General features: G+C 48.2%; 1 protein-coding gene across 5 annotated transcripts in view; it reads left to right on the forward strand.

Moving 5' to 3' along the window:
• The window catches only part of SYTL3 (synaptotagmin like 3), a 97319-nt gene that overhangs the window by 59613 nt on the left and 20845 nt on the right, over positions 1-16861 (forward strand). For 4 of the 5 annotated variants that reach the window (XM_049654518.1, XM_049654522.1, XM_049654519.1 and 1 more), the window contains 2 exons: positions 3485-3609; positions 10787-10921. In XM_049654518.1, the coding sequence (XP_049510475.1) occupies positions 3485-3609; positions 10787-10921 (260 nt within the window). The remainder of the gene's footprint in view (positions 1-3484; positions 3610-10786; positions 10922-16861) is intronic. The other variant, XM_049654521.1, reaches the window with a different exon arrangement.

Below are 16861 nucleotides of genomic sequence, written 5' to 3' on the forward strand. Positions count from 1 at the left end.
TTAATTAGTCCTCTGAGTTCCCCCACGAGCGCTTCCTAGCCGTATCGTGACAACTGAAATCAAAGCACCCTTTTTAGCTAAACAGGGAAGTGACCGTCTCACGAGACCGTCTGTCCCCCTCTGATTCAGAAGGGCGAAGCAGCCAAATCTCATGCCACCTGTTTGCTAATAGAGCTCAGAGGTTTAAAACCACCCCGTTAGTCTGCCGGGCTTGCGGACCACATCCGCCCTCCATGTGCACGAGACTTGGACGCGGGTTTCCCACTGGAACGGCGGCCTGAACTCTGAGCGGCTGGCCCCGTTCCTGCTGACGCTGCTCTTGTCGAAACTTCTGAGCGTCTCTTTCTAGAAGCACGGCCTCTACCCAAATCCATGCGGCTTATGTGAACTCCCTCCCACCACTGTATTTTGGAATCGTGTCTCAGCATTAACTCTGGCCTGGTAACCCCTCAGCCAGACGCCCAGAGAGGCAGGACGCATGTTTCATCTTGTCCCATGTCCCACTCGCCCTCCTACACATGCTGGGACCCACGCACGGGTACATTGGAGCGTGCTTTCGTACCCATAGCCTCGCCTGTACCCTTGCTCACATGTTGGAGACTTGCCGTGTCAATACCTCGAGTGTTATGGAGATGGCATCAGTATAGAGCAGCAGACCCAGGTGGACAGCTGGGGCTAATCCCCGGTGGCAGGGGGTGGCAGGGGGGATTCAAAAGAGCAAAGCAGCATCCTGTCTCTGCCATGGAATATGGACTGAAGCACCCCCCCAGGTCCCCTCCCTGCTTGTTCAGACACTGGTGCTTCGTGGGACGCCAAGACCTCAGCCCAGAGGCAGGGGTGGAAACACCCAGCTTTCTGCGCGCCCCCCCCCCCCCCCCCCCCCCCGGGGGGCTCCGCGGGGGGGCCTCTCTCAGGTGCTCCCCGCTGCTTCCACGGGGCAGGGCACAGGCTCTACACCCTTCACCCTGTCTCTGCCTCAGGGCACGTAGCAGGGGTGGGGCTGATTCCTGCTTCTTCAGGTCCTGAGCTGTCGTGCACATGTCCCTCTTGATCCTTTTTGCTGTGTGTTTCCTACAGAAGTGGGTACAGAGGACGGCCTCATTCTGAGGGTGCCTGGGGTCTGGGGGGATGGCTGGAGGGGGCCTTAGCCTCAAGAGTTTAGGAAGCTGCCCCAGAGCTACGACCTCTGGCGGCCCATGTTGCCCCGTGAAGCCGATCCAGTTGGAAGAAAGCGATTTCCAGCCCTTTTTATTATCTTTGCATGTCTAGGAGAGTCCAGCACTATAGCCCCACACCACCCACCCCTGCTCAGAAGGGGAGGAGCAAATCGTTGATTTTCATTTCAGGACCATTCTGTGCTTCTCGCTGTTACTTTTCCTTTTCACCCGATGATGCTGATCACAAGCCTACTTGTTAGAAGCTGGATACTTAGGAGACACCCCCACCTGCCTCGTCTGTGGACATAAATGGACCAGATGAAGGCACAGGCTTTGGGGTGAATGCCAAACAGATGGTGGTGAGGGGACACCCCCTCCCCCTGCCCCGAGGGCCTCACCCCCTTCATAGCTGGGCTGGAATTTAGCTGTATGAGGAGCCCATGTTCACTGTCAACCTGGAGGGCCTGGTGTGCCGGGAGCTTGCTCACTTCCAGGAGCAGAAAGTTGCCCCACGGTTTCCGGAGGGTAGACCCGTGGCCAGTGTGGACAGCAGCGCTCTCAGAGAGGAGAGGTCCCACACATCCTGGTGGGAAGGAGAATGCCCTGGGGTTTGGGGGGGCAGGCGACCTTCTCCTCCAGAGAAAAGAGACACTCTGCAGATGTACCCTTGGCAGTACATGCAGGAATACCTAATAAAGAGCAACAAGTGAGGATTATTTACACCCTGGAGCTGGGCTGTCCAATATGCTAACCACAGGTGGCTCTTGAAGAGTGGCCTGCTGGGGGGCGGGGGCGGGGTGGGGGAGAGTAAAATGCACACCAGATTCTGGAAACTTAGTATTTAAAAAAGCGAAATTAAAAAGCTAATTAATCACACAGCATAGGGAATACTGATAGTAATATTGGAACAGTCTTACCTGGTGATGGATGGTAACTACACTTGATGTGATCATTTTGTAATGTGCACCAGAAACTAGTAAGGACTGTATGTCAATTACCCAGTAAATAATGTCATTGATTTTAATATTGATCATATATTTTAACAGTATTTTAGATATACTGTGGTAAATGAAAAATAGTGTTAAAATTAATTTTACCTCTTTTTATGTTTATTTATTTATTTTGAGAAAGAGGTGGCGAGGGAGAGGGAGGGGGAGACAGAGAGGGAGAGAGAGAATCCCAAGCAGGCTCCGAGCTGCCGGGGTGGACTGGAGCCCAACATGGGACTGGATCTCACTAACCATGAGATCATGGCCTCAGCCAAAATCAAGAGTCAGCCACTTAACAGACTGAGGCACCCAGGCACCCCTTACCTCTGTTTTAAATGTGGCAACTAGAAAATTTGAGATGGCATATGTGAGCCACATGACAGCCATCAGAGAATGCCACTCTGAAGGTGGCTTCAAGGTCATCTTTGGGAGAAACAAGGACCCCATGGAAAAGGGAAGACATTTTTGAAAGACAAAATCACCTTTTTTTTATATATATATATTTTTAATGTTTATTTATTTTTGAGACAGAGAGAGACAGCATGAACGGGGGAGGGTCAGAGAGAGGGGGAGACACAGAATCAGAAGCAGGCTCCAGGCTCTGAGCCATCAGCACAGAGCCCGATGCGGGGCTCAAACTCATGGACCGTGAGATCGTGATCTGAGCTGAAGTCGGACGCTTAACCGACTGAGCCACCCAGGCGGCCCGAAAGACAAAATCACCTTTGAGGTGGCTCTCTCACTTCTTTGTGTGCCTTCCTTCCTTCCCACTTTATTCATTTCTTCTGGACCACTGGTATGCTGGGGGGGGGGGGAGGTGTATTTTCAGGCTTTGTCTATTAAAATAGTTATAAGCGTACCCTGAATCTTCCGCCTCTCTTCAAAGTGTCCCAAGAGATGGTATTTAGTTATAAATCTTTGTGAGGAGCCCTAAAAAAGCTGGCTGGTTTGTTAGGCTGCCTTTTTCGTGGTTGGACAACTGCATGCTTATGACGGGTGGCCTGGGATACAGAGTAAGCTGGCTGGAAGTCCTTCCTTTCACTCTCGCCCTGATGATGGCTGTCTGCCTACAGAGGCACATGGCCACACTGTCACCTTCTGGGAATCTGGCTCCTCTGTCTTGTGCAGGGCGCCGTGTGCCCTGCGTCCAGCATGTGGCTTCTGGGGGTGGCTCCCCCTGAGCCCAGAGCTCAGAGCCGTCGTCCCCACGCTGTGAGCCTAGCCTCAGAGACCTTGAGGCTCCTCAGGGGTGTGGTTGCAGGGCATCTCAGAGGAGGGCCCCACGAGTCTGTCAAAGCTGTGTGCTCCCACCTGTCATCCCTTGTATTTGTTTTCTAGAGCTTTCCAAGTCCCAGAACGACATGACCTCTGACAAGCAACTCCTAGCCACGGGTCCCAGGCAGTGTGCTAGCCGGACGGAGAGGAGGAGCCAGTCTGACACTGCCATCAACGTCACCACCAGGGTATTCCCTGAGGCCTCCGGGCCGCCACCAGAGCTACTTCTAGTCCATTTCGTTTTCCTTTTCTTTTATTGCACAACACTAAGCAGTCTGAAGAAAACATAATTATAAACCCTTCTCTGTTGGGGAGGCCTGGACAAATGAAGGTCAAATTCCAGGGTCGATTCGGAAAATAGTTCAGAGCAGGGAAAAGCTTCAGCCTAATTCTGAGCCCCTGGGGTCCCAGGTGTCCACGGGAATGCCTTGCTGGTCTCAAGGCCACACCAAAGGCAGAGTGGCCACCTGCAGGGCTGAGATGTGCCACGTTACTCCTGGGGTCCAAATACCTCATGGAGGGTCAAGAGGCCTTCTTATTTCCAACAACCTCCAGTTCGAGTCTGATAGAAACCCACTAAAAACCTACGTGCCGCCTGACTGAGGGCAATCACCAGGGAGGCTCCCTCCCGGTATCTAAATCACAAGAGAGAGAGCTCACCTAATAAAGGCTTTTAAGGAAATAATTACGCTGGCTTTCCACCAGGATTAACCAAGTCTGAAGCAGATGCACTGGGACAGGAGAGAAAATGACTTTACAATCAGGACACCTAGGTTCTAGTTCAGCGGAGGTGACCTGGCTAGGGCAGATGCCATCACCTGGTCAACAGGACTGCGCTGGGTGCCTGGATAGGACAGGTGTCCCTTCTCTGCCACTGTGGGCTCCGCTCGGGATGTCCCCAGACAGATTCCTTTAGGCAAGGAGATGAGGTTAGCCCCACCCTCCTGCTGGAACTTCCAGACACCCACTCTCGAGGTTTCAAATTCTGCCTCCATCCATGACCCTCTGCCTTGGGCACGTCACGTCAACTCCCGGAACGTCACTATGCCCTTGGTGAAAATGAAGGTGATGATACCTGTTCCGCCCAAAGGCACAGGCTGCTTATAAAGATCCCCGAGATAATATAGTATCTAAATTGCTACCTGAGCCATCTACGTATACTATCTAAATTGCCGGTCTTCCTAATTATGTGCCAGACTCCACTCAGGGCTTTACCCGGGCCATCTCATTTTATCCTCACACTACCTCGTGAACTATGTATTGCATTTGGCCCTGTTGTCCATTTAGGGAAACTGAGGCTTAGAGAATGATGTCAGTGCCCGCGGTTACATAACCCGAAAGCGGTGGGCGGTCTTGGCTTGGAGGCTGAATTCTGGAGCAGCTGTTCTCAGTATGTGTGTGTGTGTGTGAGTCACTTGGGAATGTTGTTGACATGCAAAGTCTGACTCAGTAGATCTGGGGCAGGTGTGAGATGTGGCATCTCCAGTGAGTTTCTGAGGAGCTCTTGGGTGAGCAGGTTGCGGCTCCTGGCCCCTGGGACCTCGCTAGATTTAGGAGGAGGCATCTAGAGTGTGTGAGATGCATTTGGAAGGCCTTTGAGACGCCAAAGGGCCAACAAGCGTTCGTTCCTGTTGGCTCCCCAGGGTCTACACAAACACTGTTCCAGACACCATCCCTGAGTCAACAGACGGAGGAGAGGTTCACGTGCATTTAGGAACCACTATGTTCCAGGCACGGTGGTGGTTATTACGTACTAGCCACGTTTAGTTCTTGCAGAAATACTGAGGTGGATATTGTCACTCCCATGATGAAGATCCAGGATCTGAGTTTCAGCGAGAGGGTAACCAACCTGCCTAATGTCACATAACTAATACAATGTGGAGCCGGGAGTAGAGTCCAGGTTTGTAGGTTCTGAATCCTAAACTTGTAACTTCCTCATTATATGCCCCACATAAGGAGGACAAATGAGGGCCCAAATCCTTGGGATGGAGCCCCTCGGATGCTAACACTCACTAAGGTTACCAGGCACTGTTCTTCGTGTAAAGCCCTTATAGATACTAAATCCTTACGACAACCCTGTGAGGTCTGGGCTATCACTGTCCCTATGAAAGATGAGGGGCAAAGGGGAAAGAGATGACCAAGGGGGTAATGTGGTCGGAAGTGTCAGGGCGAGGCAGAGTCTGTCCCAGACACCACACCTGTGACGCCTGCGGGAAAAGATGCCAACAGGGTTTGTGGACGGCTTGTTTCTGCTTCCGATGCCTGTGCCATGTGATAGGGCATCCCAGGTTTCCCAGGCTTAGTTTCTGGCCTCCCCTACTGCATGTGCATGGGGAACGAGCCTGCTGGGTAATTGCAGGGTTGTCTGATGGGACAAGGGAGCTTGAGGGTCGAAGCGAGGAGGAGCAGGGGAGGCCATGGCGAGACAGCCCCCGCCACCTAGACGCTCTGCCACTTGCATCCCGTTGACTGCCATGCTCTTGAAGCGACACGCTTTCTACTTTTTGCAGGCATTCTGTCTCCCCACCTTCCTTGAGGATATGGCTGTTTTGGATCAATGTAGCCAAATGTTTATAAAGTACTCAGCAATCATGGCATGATCTATAAATGCTAAATAATCACAGGGTTGACATATAAAGAGTACATCTTTAAATAGGACGTTTGTCAGACTGCAATTACACATGCCCTCGTTGGTGAGCTCATAAAAGTTACACTCACATTTCCATCGGAACACCTCGGAGCATTCTGCCAACCTTAAGCACACCACGCGGTGCCCTTTGGAGGCAGGGGGTGTCAGTGCCCACTTTGCAGGTGGCTAGACTGAGGCACAGAAATAGGAGATAACTTTCTTAGGACCGCGTGGTGACTCTGAGATGATAACTGAGAAAACGGCTCAGGACGGCTTCTATGCCACTTCTCTGACCATTAAGCATGCACTGCATGTTCTGGAAATGCTCCCGTAAAGACCCTCATTTACCCATGTGGGCCGGGATTCTTTAAGAGGTGAACTCTCTCCCCTGTCCTTTGAGACTTCCTGTGCATCCCCGTGGGATTTTATTGTGCATCGTATTAATGTGTGGTTGATCTATATTGGCCGTAAAGACCCTGTTAACCAGGAAGGAAACACGAGAAGCTGTTGGGAGGGGCTGTCTCCGAGGAGTGGGACAAGGATGGAGGCGGGGAAGAAACCCTTCCTTTCATTCGGTGCCCCTTTATGTGAAGTTTTCCCACGTCCTGTGAAATCTGAAGAAACCATCCGCCCCCAGGGCATGGCGTTTCTGCATCCTTCTTTCCCCCACCTGCTGGCCACACGTAAAGGCTGAGCAGCCAGAGAAAAGGGAGGCAATGGCATTGAGTTCAAGGATGAAAACACTTGGTCTTAGACTTGAGGGCTGTTGACCCCCTTGATGGTCCCAGGAGAGGCGGCCTACCTCTCGGCCGGGACAGGATGTTGCTCAGAGCACGATTGTTGGCCGAGCCCAGCCCCGGTGATTGTCTGAGACCCTCGAATGCAGGCTTGGTGGCAACAGGTGCTCTCCCTTTTCACATTTAAGATCAGCTAAAACAAACAGTCCCACACGCATGAATTGTATGGTTCCAGGGAGTCCATAATTTGATCAAATCGAGCCTAATGTTTATTGATCTTTCAGCGTATAATATGAAACTTAATAACTCTGTACAGAGTAGACCTCATTCAGGGCGATCATTTTTCTCTGTAATCTGACCCAAACTAGATAGCTACTGAAATACATTAAAAATCACAGGGGAAATAAATGCCTTTCTCAATGTCGTCGATAGGCTTCCATCTGAATCTCGATGCCCTTTCACAGGGCACTGAGTCTGACAGAGTCATTTAGATCCTTCAGAATTTACCAGGGAAGAGGTGAACGCCAAAGTTCATGTGGATTCCTTAGTCGAAATAGGGATGTTCTTCAGAACAGTGTCGGCTTTTCTAATGATTTCAAAATATTTATATTGGCACTTATGTTTCATTAACGTTTTTTCGGAATCCTAACATATTTGGAAACAGTCTTCCCTGGCTATGAATTTTTTTTCCTGGCTATGAATTTGACATGCCACATGATCGCTCTTATAAAGATAGTTCTTTGTCCCTTTTCGGAAACTTCTGTCATCAGTTTAAAAAAAAAGTGTTTATTTATTATGTGAGAGGGAAGGGGGAAGGGGCAGAGAGACAGACAGAGAGAGAATCCCAAGCAGGCTCCATACTCTAGGCGTGGAGCTGGATGTGGGGCTCAGTCCCACAAACCATGAGATCACGACCTGAGACTAAATCAAGAGTTGGACACTTAACTGACTGAGCCACCCAGGCGCCCCTGTCATCGGCTTTTTTTTTTTTTTTTTTTTATGATTTAAAAACTATGTTGCCTTAAAACTGGATTAGGTGGTTATATATTGAACGCCTACGTGTTACAAAGCTGTATATTAATATTTAGCCCATTTTATTCTTTCTGTCCCATTCCGACTGCTGCCTTACAGGCCGTTCCAAATGGAATCTTCCACCTCCTCCAAGGCCCCCCCGCCCCGCCCCGGACACAGTCAGAAGGTAGAGGCCTTGCCGTAGGAGAGCCCTCTGACTACTTCCTCCCGCTCAGTTTCTCTGGATCTTTAGCCACCCTTCCTCCTGCCTCAGGAATGGACGTTCCTTCCCGAGATGGAGCCCTCCCCTGGGGGCTGGGTTCATTCTCCTCGCTCTCTTCTGGGACCTGCTCCATCAGCTCACCGCTTTCCCCGCTTCTGTTTCTCCTCAACCTGCAAGTTAGCCCTGATCCACCCCCCCCTTAAAAAAGAAAAACAGCATCTTCTGAAGGATCCCCTTCAAGCTGCTCTTCCACTTCTTCATCTCAGCCCAAGTCCACAAAAACGTCCTCTGCCCTTGCCCCCCATCACCCTCCCTCCTGTTCACTCCTACCTTCCGTGCAGTCGGTTCCCTGTGCCGGTGCGACACTGCTCCCTGCGGCGCCGCCAGGCACCCCTGATTGAAAAGCCTGCTGGCCCATTTGAGCATCACCCTCATCAATGACTTTGTCACCTTTGACACAGTTGACCAGAATTCCACTCTTCTCTTTAATTACAAAAATGGTTTTATTGCTTGTATGTATAATAAAACCTAGGCCTACACACTAATGAAAGTTTAGAAAACACAGACGAGGAGGAGGAGGGGGAGGAGGCAGGAGAGGAGAAAAATCAAGCAAGCGCTGAGCCGGGCCAGTCACTTGGAGCACACAGGTACACTCACTTTGCAAACACGATGCCATGCTGCACACCCACTTCTGTTATTTGCTTTCTCGAGAATCTCTAACTTTATATTTTAATTTCTTCCCTGTCAATACATACATATTGTCATTGTTTTACAGCTATTTTTTAGGGCTTTTTAAAAGTGATTATTTATTTGGAGAGAGAGCATGAGCGGGGGAGGGGCAGAGAGAGAGGGGGAGAGAGAGAATCCCAAGCAGGTTCCCCAGTGTCAGTGTGTAGCCCGATGCGGGGCTCGAACTCATGAACTGTGAGATCATGACGGGAGCCACCCGGGCGCCCGTAGGACTTTTAATTCATGCTGCGAGATTGCCCTCCTCTGAGGTTGACTCAGTTTACGACCACCAGAGGGGGAGTAGCCCGCTTTTCAGCACCCCTGCTGGCACCAAATGTTATACTTTTTTAAAAAAATATTTTTGAATGTGTATTTATTTTTGAGAGAGAGGGGGGCGGACAGAGAGAGAGAAGGAGACACAGAATCTGAAGCAGGCTCCAGGCTCTGAGCTGTCAGCACAGAGCCCAACGCAGGGCTCGAACCCATGAACCACAAGATCATGACCTGGGCTGAAGTCGGCAGCTTAACCGACTGAGCCACCCGGGTGCCCCCAAATGTTATACTTTCTATTTTAATATTTGCTAATTTGATAGGCCAGTTTTAAAAATCTCCATTTCTTTAGTTTCAGGTGAGCCTTTTCTCATACTCTTCTCCTTTTTGAACATCCTTCATGCCCGAAATCCTCCCCTTGGATCTGCGATTCTTCTGGCTGTCTCCTCCCCTGGGCCGGCTCTTTGGTGACCCTCCTCCACCAAGCTACCTGTTCTCTGGAAAGCCTGACACAGCAGGAATCTGGCCTCTTGAGTCTCTTTGGTTGCGTGGGTCATCAGCAAGTCCAGGAACATGCTCGATACTTGACCATCAGCATAGGCCCACCACTCACGATGCCCCTCCTTTGAGTCTCTCCACAGCCAGCCTTGAACCTCCCACTCAGGTCCTACTTCCGCTAAAGATCATCCTGACGCCCCCTTCTGCATAAGCTCTCCACCCCCTCTTTCCCTTGGACTTGGCTTGTGCCTCCATTTCAGTGGTGGGTCTATTTCCTACCAGCAAGGTGAGCCCCTGGAGAGCGGATGATGCTTCTTCTCCCCCCTCCCTTCTCCTCTGCCCCCCTCTTTCTGCCCCAGGACTTAGAGCAGTGGGTCAAAGATAGGATCGCTTAACAAATATCTGATGGAGCTGAGCTGGCATTCTGGGGATCGAGAGCATGAACAGTAATTGGGAACTAATCATTTCTTCCACTTATTCTCTAATATTCTCAGTCTTTCATTCCTGAGAATTACAGCTATGATGCAAATGTTACATTTGTTATATTTCCAAGTTCCACTTCCAGCATCAAAATGTAAAGTCTGGATTCAGAAACTTTGTACTTTCAGCCAGGAAGAGGTTTCCTACCTTGGGCATTGTGTTTTTGGCTCTGTGCTAGCCCTGTCCAATAGAAGCTTCTAATCACGGCCACATGTGGCTGCTGGGCACCTGAAATGTGTCTCGTGCAACTGAGGAGTTAAATTTTTTTAATTTTAGTTGCTTTTAACCAATGAGAATTTAAACTTCTATAGCCACATGTAGCTAGCGACTAGCACATTGGAAAGCACAGCTCTATACATGATAAAAGGGGTACTGACTATTTTATAAAATTTAGAGACATATTTTAATTTCCCCCTTTTTTTTAATGAGCACATTACAACTAAAACTCTGATAGGCTAAATATCGTATTTCATGTGATTAAATGCAGGGATCGCTATTAAGGCCAACATGTGGACTTGATTTTTCTTTAAGACTTACTAATCCATAAGTGACCCACTCACCACTGTTCATGAATATCCCAGTGCTTGCTGATGCCTGCCCGGGGCCCTGCGGGTGTGTGTGTATGCATTTATTCAAACGGAAGCGTGCTCTCTTACTCAGCACCCAGAAGTTTGCATACGAGTGCCGTCAGGTCAGAGATGCAGGCTCTGCTCATTGAAGTCACCACCTTTGAACAAAATCACACTAGGATACAGACTCTGTTGTTAATTCCGTGTTTCCTTTTCCAGAAGCCAAGCACACCAGATATTCTGAAACCTCTCAACCAAGAGAGTCCCAAACACCTTACTAACCCTGTTTCGAAGCAAGAGGACGTCTCATCCAGGCCAACGCCCAGCACTTTGTTCTCAGGAGGCTTGAGACACGTGAGTCTCATCTAACACTCTGGACACCTGATGTGTGGCTGTCGCCATGATGTCGGACGGGGTTGGTAGGCAGGGGTAGGAGGGAAGTGTTGTCTTGTGGCATAAACTGGAACGTGACAACAGAACTTGGAGGTAATATTTTACTCAGACTGGGAGCTGGGGAAACGGGCTATATACTTTGATGGTTTTTCTTTCATACAGATAGCAATGAATAATAAATAACGGCATATTTGGATGAGCAGTTTTTACTTTCAATGAGGTTAACGTATCAAATATTTCTCTTACAATTATTTCTGTGTCTTGTCTACCCACAAGTCATGAAGACATTCTCTTGTTCTCTTCTAGAAACTTTAGAAAAATTTCATTGTTTTGTGTAGGTCTGTGCCCCTGATCATTACTGTTTGTGAATAGTATAGGTTGAGGTTCATTCTTTCCACGTGGACACCCAGTTATTCCGGCACCCTTTGTTCACAAAACGAGTCTCATTTCCCCATTGACTTTGGTATCTTTGTTGAAAATCAAGTAACCGTGCAGGAGTGGGTCTTTTTTGGGACTCTTCACTCTGTTCCTCTCATCTCTGTGCTCTAGCCCAGACCACACCGTCCTGATTACTGCAGGAAGTCATGAAGTCAAGTTTCCTAAGTCCTTCAACTGTGCTCTTCTTTTTCAAGATGTTTTAAAGGTTGGCTCTGTTGCTAGGCAAGCCTTTTATTCATTCCTTTGTGGCTTCAAAAACACTGACGGAATGCTTACGTTAGCCTCAAATTGTGATATGTGGTGTGACAGAGCCTTGGGTGACAGGTCACAAGGCCTCGATCACTGTGATAGCTCTTTACCTTATTAAATAATCTTAGACGGGCGCCTGGGTGGCTCATTCAGTTGGGTGTCCGACTTTGGCTCAGGTCATGATCTTGCGGTTTGTGAGTTCGAGCCCCATGTCGGGTTCTGTGCTGACAGCTCGGAGCCTGGAGCCTGCTTCCGATTCTGCGTCTCCTCTCTGTGCCCCTCCCATGCTTATACTCTGTCTCTGTCTCTCAATAATGAATAAACATTAAAAAAAATAAAAAATAATAATAATCTTAGACAATGGCAGAAACTCTCCAAACTTCTGTGTCCTCATCAAGAAATGGGTATCAAGCCTGTTCTTTTTATTTCACTGGATTGTCTTGAGAATCAAAATGCACTCATTCCATGCTGTATTATAGTGGTTATGAACTCAGCTTCCAGGGCCATCTGGGTGGCTCAGTCAGTTGAGGATCCGACTCTTGATTTTGACTCGGGTCATAATCTCACGTCTTATGGGTTCGAGCCCTACGTTGGGCTCCACACTGATGGTGCAGAACCTGCTTGGGATTCTCTCTCTCTGCCCCATCCCTGCTCATGCTTGCTTGCGCACTCTCTCTCTCTCAAAATAAATAAACTTAAAAAAATAAAAAGAACTCAGCTCCTAGAAACCACCTTCTTGGTTCACATTCTAGCTCCTATAGTGTGACCCAGAGCAAGTCCCTTAACCTCTCTGTGCATTGGGGTGGTTGTGTTTTTATGGAAAATGATATTCACTTTAGAAAACAATTAACTTACCCCCATCCTATCTACATGAATTTCTGGTAGAACATTACAAAGTCATGGCAAAAGCAGGCCAGACCCGTGTGCTGAATAGGTAACATCCTAGACTCAATCTGCTAAATGCTGGCAGCTCCCAAACCAGCCCTTCACTGAGTGGTCCTGCCTCTTTCGGAACCACTGCTGTATACCCTCACTACTCAAAATGTGGGGCCAGCAGCCCTGGCATCACCTGGGACCTTCCAGAAATCAGAGTCTCTGGCCCCATCCCAGACCTACTGGGTCAGAATCTGCAATTTAACAAGAGCCCCAGATGATTCATATGCACCATGAAGTTTGAGAAACACTGCTTGAGCTCTAGCAGTTTCAAACCTGAGTAAAGTATGTCATTTGTTAAGGATTTCTTAACAGTCAAGGGCCATGCTGTCCACTACAGTAGCCATTAGTCACATGTGACTGTCGAGCACTTGAATTATGGCTAGTCCGAAATGAGTATATAAAATACACACTGCCCAGGAGCTGATTATAATGTTTTTTGTCAATTATATCTAAATAAATAAAACACACACTGGGTTTTAAAGACTTATGTAGGAAAAAATATAAAAGGTGTCAATAATTTTTATATTGACATATGTTGAAATGATAGTATTTTGGATATATGACATTAATGAAATGTACAGGCATACCTCCTAGATACTGTCACTTCCAGGCCACCTCAGTAAGGTGAAGATCATAATAAAGTCAAATGAATGTTTGTTTCCAGTGCATATAAAAGTTATGTTCACCCTACACCCTAGTTGGTTTCAGTGTGCAATGACATTATGTCTAAAAAAAACGATGTACGTGCCTTAATTAAAAAATACTTTATTGCTAAAAAATGCTACCCATCATCCTTTGAGTTTTGAGTTGTAATCATTGATCACAGATCTCCATAACAAATATAGTAATAATGAAACCGTTCGAAAGATCGTGAAAATTACCAAAATGTGACACAGGCACGAAGTGAGCAAACGCCGTGGTTAGAACGGCAGTGATAGATTGGCTGGAAACAGACCCTCAGTTTGCAAAACACACAACATCTGTGAAATGCAATAAAACCAGGGATGCCTGTATTATTAAAATTAATCTCACCTGTTTTTAAAAAATCGGCCACTGGGGAATTTTAAATATTTTTTAAGTTTATTTATTTTGAGAGAGAGAAAGCACACACACAAACAGGCAGGGGAGGGGCACAGAGAGAGAGAGAGAGAGAGAGAGAGAGAGAATCCCAAACAGGGTGTGGGCACAGAGCCCGACGCAGGGCTCGATCCCACAAACTATGAGAGGATGACCTGAGCTGAGATCAAGGGTCAGACACTTAACTGAATGAGCCACCCAGGTGCCCCTGGAGAATTTTAAATGACAGATTCGGCTCACATTCTAGTTCTGTGGAACAGCACCGGTCTGGGTACCGTGATTGTGCGTTCAGTGGCACCTGGGATGATCTAACGTGGAATTACCCAAATGTGGCGTCATGTGCCTCTGTGCGCTTCCTGGGAAGAAGGTTCGTGTTTCCATCAGTTCTCAGACAGGTCTGCACACCCACACTGGTCAAGGACCGGGAGTGAAAAGCAAACTCGGTTCACACAAGTTCTTCCCGGGAGCCTCCGAGTCCCAGCGGGGGTGTAAGCACCTGCCCCCAGGGAAGAAACGACCCTGCGCCCTGGCCCTCTGCTTCTTGGTGCCTTTTTGTTCCAGAGACTGAGGTGCTGAGAGCCTCGGCTGGCCGGGCCAGGAGGCCTCAGAAAGCTATGCTTGAGGGTGGGTTAGCCCCTTTCTTCACAGCTGGGTGTTGTAGGTGCTGGAGAACAGTTCAGCGAGGTGGAAGAGCAGAGGAAACGCTTCTCTGAGGGTGAGATAGGCGAGGATGGTTCCAGAACATTCTCTCATTGGGTTCAACCCTGCGGTGGGTCTGAGACAGGAAGAGCTTTTCCAAGATTCTCTGCAAGGTTTGCCCCTACTCCAGCCGATGGAAGGATGCCAGCTAGCTTGAGCTTTTTTAAAAAGGCTGGTCCTGAGGGTGACGCTAGGCTTCTGGGAGAGTCCAAGGGGCAGCTTCCCCAGAACTGCCCAGGGTCCCACAGACTAAACTCTAAGCTCCTCCAGGGGCCAGAATCATGTCTTTGGGTGCCCAGAAACTAACACATAGGCACGGACATGAGCTAGGATCCACCCCATGTGGTCCACGAGGCCCCACACGACTTCCCACACACGCCCCACCTGCCCCCTTGCTCGTTCCACACAGCCGCACTGGTCGTTGAACACGCGAGACGCAAGCCTGCCCTGGGGGCATTTCTGCCCTCTCCCATGTGGCACCACACCCATTCACTCCCTTCCTTTAAATCTTTGCTCCAAGGTCACATTGTAGGCGGGGTCTACCCCCTGCCCTGTCCTGCCCCCCATCGCCCTTACCTTCTCTCTGTTACCCATATTCTTATCACCTTCTATAGCTCTGTAATTGGTTTATCTGTTGTTTGTTGTCTCCTGTAAGTCCCATGTGCCCAAGCAGTGCCTGACCCTGAAGCAGCACTCGGTAAACACGTGCGGAATGACCGTGTTACTCCTACCCGGAGCTCTGGTTTCCTGAAAGCCTACTGTGTGCTAACCACCGAGCCAGGTGTCTCCCCTGGCAATCGTTCCCACAACCATCTGGTCAGGTGGATGCAATTGTCCCATTTCACAAATGGGAAGACAGGTTCCCAGAGGTTAAGGCGGCTCACTGAGGTCAGACGGTAACCGCTGAGCCCTGACTCAACACCCAGAGCCGTGCGAGTCAAAGCCCTGGGGTTCCGTGGGCTCTCCGATGGAGTGGGTTTCCTGCCCTCAGTCCCTGGTTCAGCTGCACTGGCCTGGGGCCGACCTGCACCTAGAAAACCTCTCGGACTGCTGGGAAATGATGCTGTGGCAAGGAGACGCGGGTGAGTGTGTTTGTCTCGCTCTGTCCTTCAAACTACACTGCAAATTCAACTGGGCTCCCCTTCGTCCTTTCTTCTAGTGGGCTCGGATGTGTGCCCTTCAGGTTCTCCTCATGGAGTTGAATTATGTGATTAAACCTGTTCCTTTAGGCTGAAGCAGTGTTTGAGGAAACGAAACTCCCACAAAGCAAATACTGATTATTGCTTCTTGCCCAGAGATGTTGCCTGTTCTTCCGACAGACCTTGAGGCTAAGAGCCAGGAAGTTTGGATAAAGCTTACCAAATCTCTACTTACTACAAAAGGAGAAAGCCAAAGGGGCAGTAAATAGGGGGAAACACTCAACCTCCCAGGTAGTTAAATCAGTGCAAAATGAAAGCAAGCTCTGCTTTCGGGTCATTTCAGCAAATTTTAGAAGTGATACAGGTCCATGTTGGCAGGGGTATGGAGCTAGCTGCAGGCATCTTTATAAACTCCTGGGGTCTGCGGGAGGGCATTTACCTATGTGTATCAAAAGCCTTGAAAATGCCCGTTCTCTTCAATCAAACAATTCAGTTACAGGAAATATTCTTGAAAAATTATCATGAATGTTGCCCAAAATGTGTGTACGTGGATGTCCAGGGAGCCTTGTTTATAACTTTTAATTTTGAAGAATTGGAAACAACCAAAATATTCAAAATAGGGCAATGGTTAAATGAATTATGGTATATTGATTCAGAGGAATACTTTGTAGCTATTAAAAAGAATGTTGAAGAATATTAATATAGAAAATATATGCTGACAAATGAAAATATAAGGTTATAAAATAGTATGATAGCACATCTTTATAAAAGCAACATGATTCTACTATAGACTTTGCAAACCAAGTGGGAGGATTATACCCAAATTTGACCCTGGAATGATGGGGTTATGCTTTTTTCTTAAAAATTTTTTGGGGGCTCATGTGTGTTTTCTGTATTTTTCCTATAAACATGTAATATTTTGGGAGAAAAAAATAAGTTGTTAAAAAAAAATAAGTTCAGGGGTGCCTGGGTGGCTCAGTCCATTAAGCGTCTAACTTTGGCTCAGGTCATGATCACATGGTTCATGGGTTCGAGCCCTGCGCTGGGCTCTGTGCTGACAGCTCGGAGCCTGGAGCCTGTTTTTGGATTCTGTGTCTCCCTCTCTCTCTGCTCCTCCCCTGCTCATATTCTGTCTCTCTCTCTCTCTCTCAAAAATAAATAAATATTTTTTAAAAATTAAAAAAATAAGTTCAGTTATCAGAAGTAGAACTTGGTGGAGTGAAGAAATATGTTAACATTTTAGCGTTCCCACGGGAAAACAAATCCTACCAGAGTTCCTGTCTGGTTTTTAATTTTGTTTATACTTATGTTTAAAAAAAGCTAAAAAGGAATGCATTTATATCAGTGTTTTCAAACAGCTTAC

This window comes from Panthera uncia, assembly GCF_023721935.1.
Source record: "Panthera uncia isolate 11264 chromosome B2 unlocalized genomic scaffold, Puncia_PCG_1.0 HiC_scaffold_24, whole genome shotgun sequence".
NCBI classification, from domain to species: Eukaryota; Metazoa; Chordata; class Mammalia; order Carnivora; family Felidae; genus Panthera; species Panthera uncia.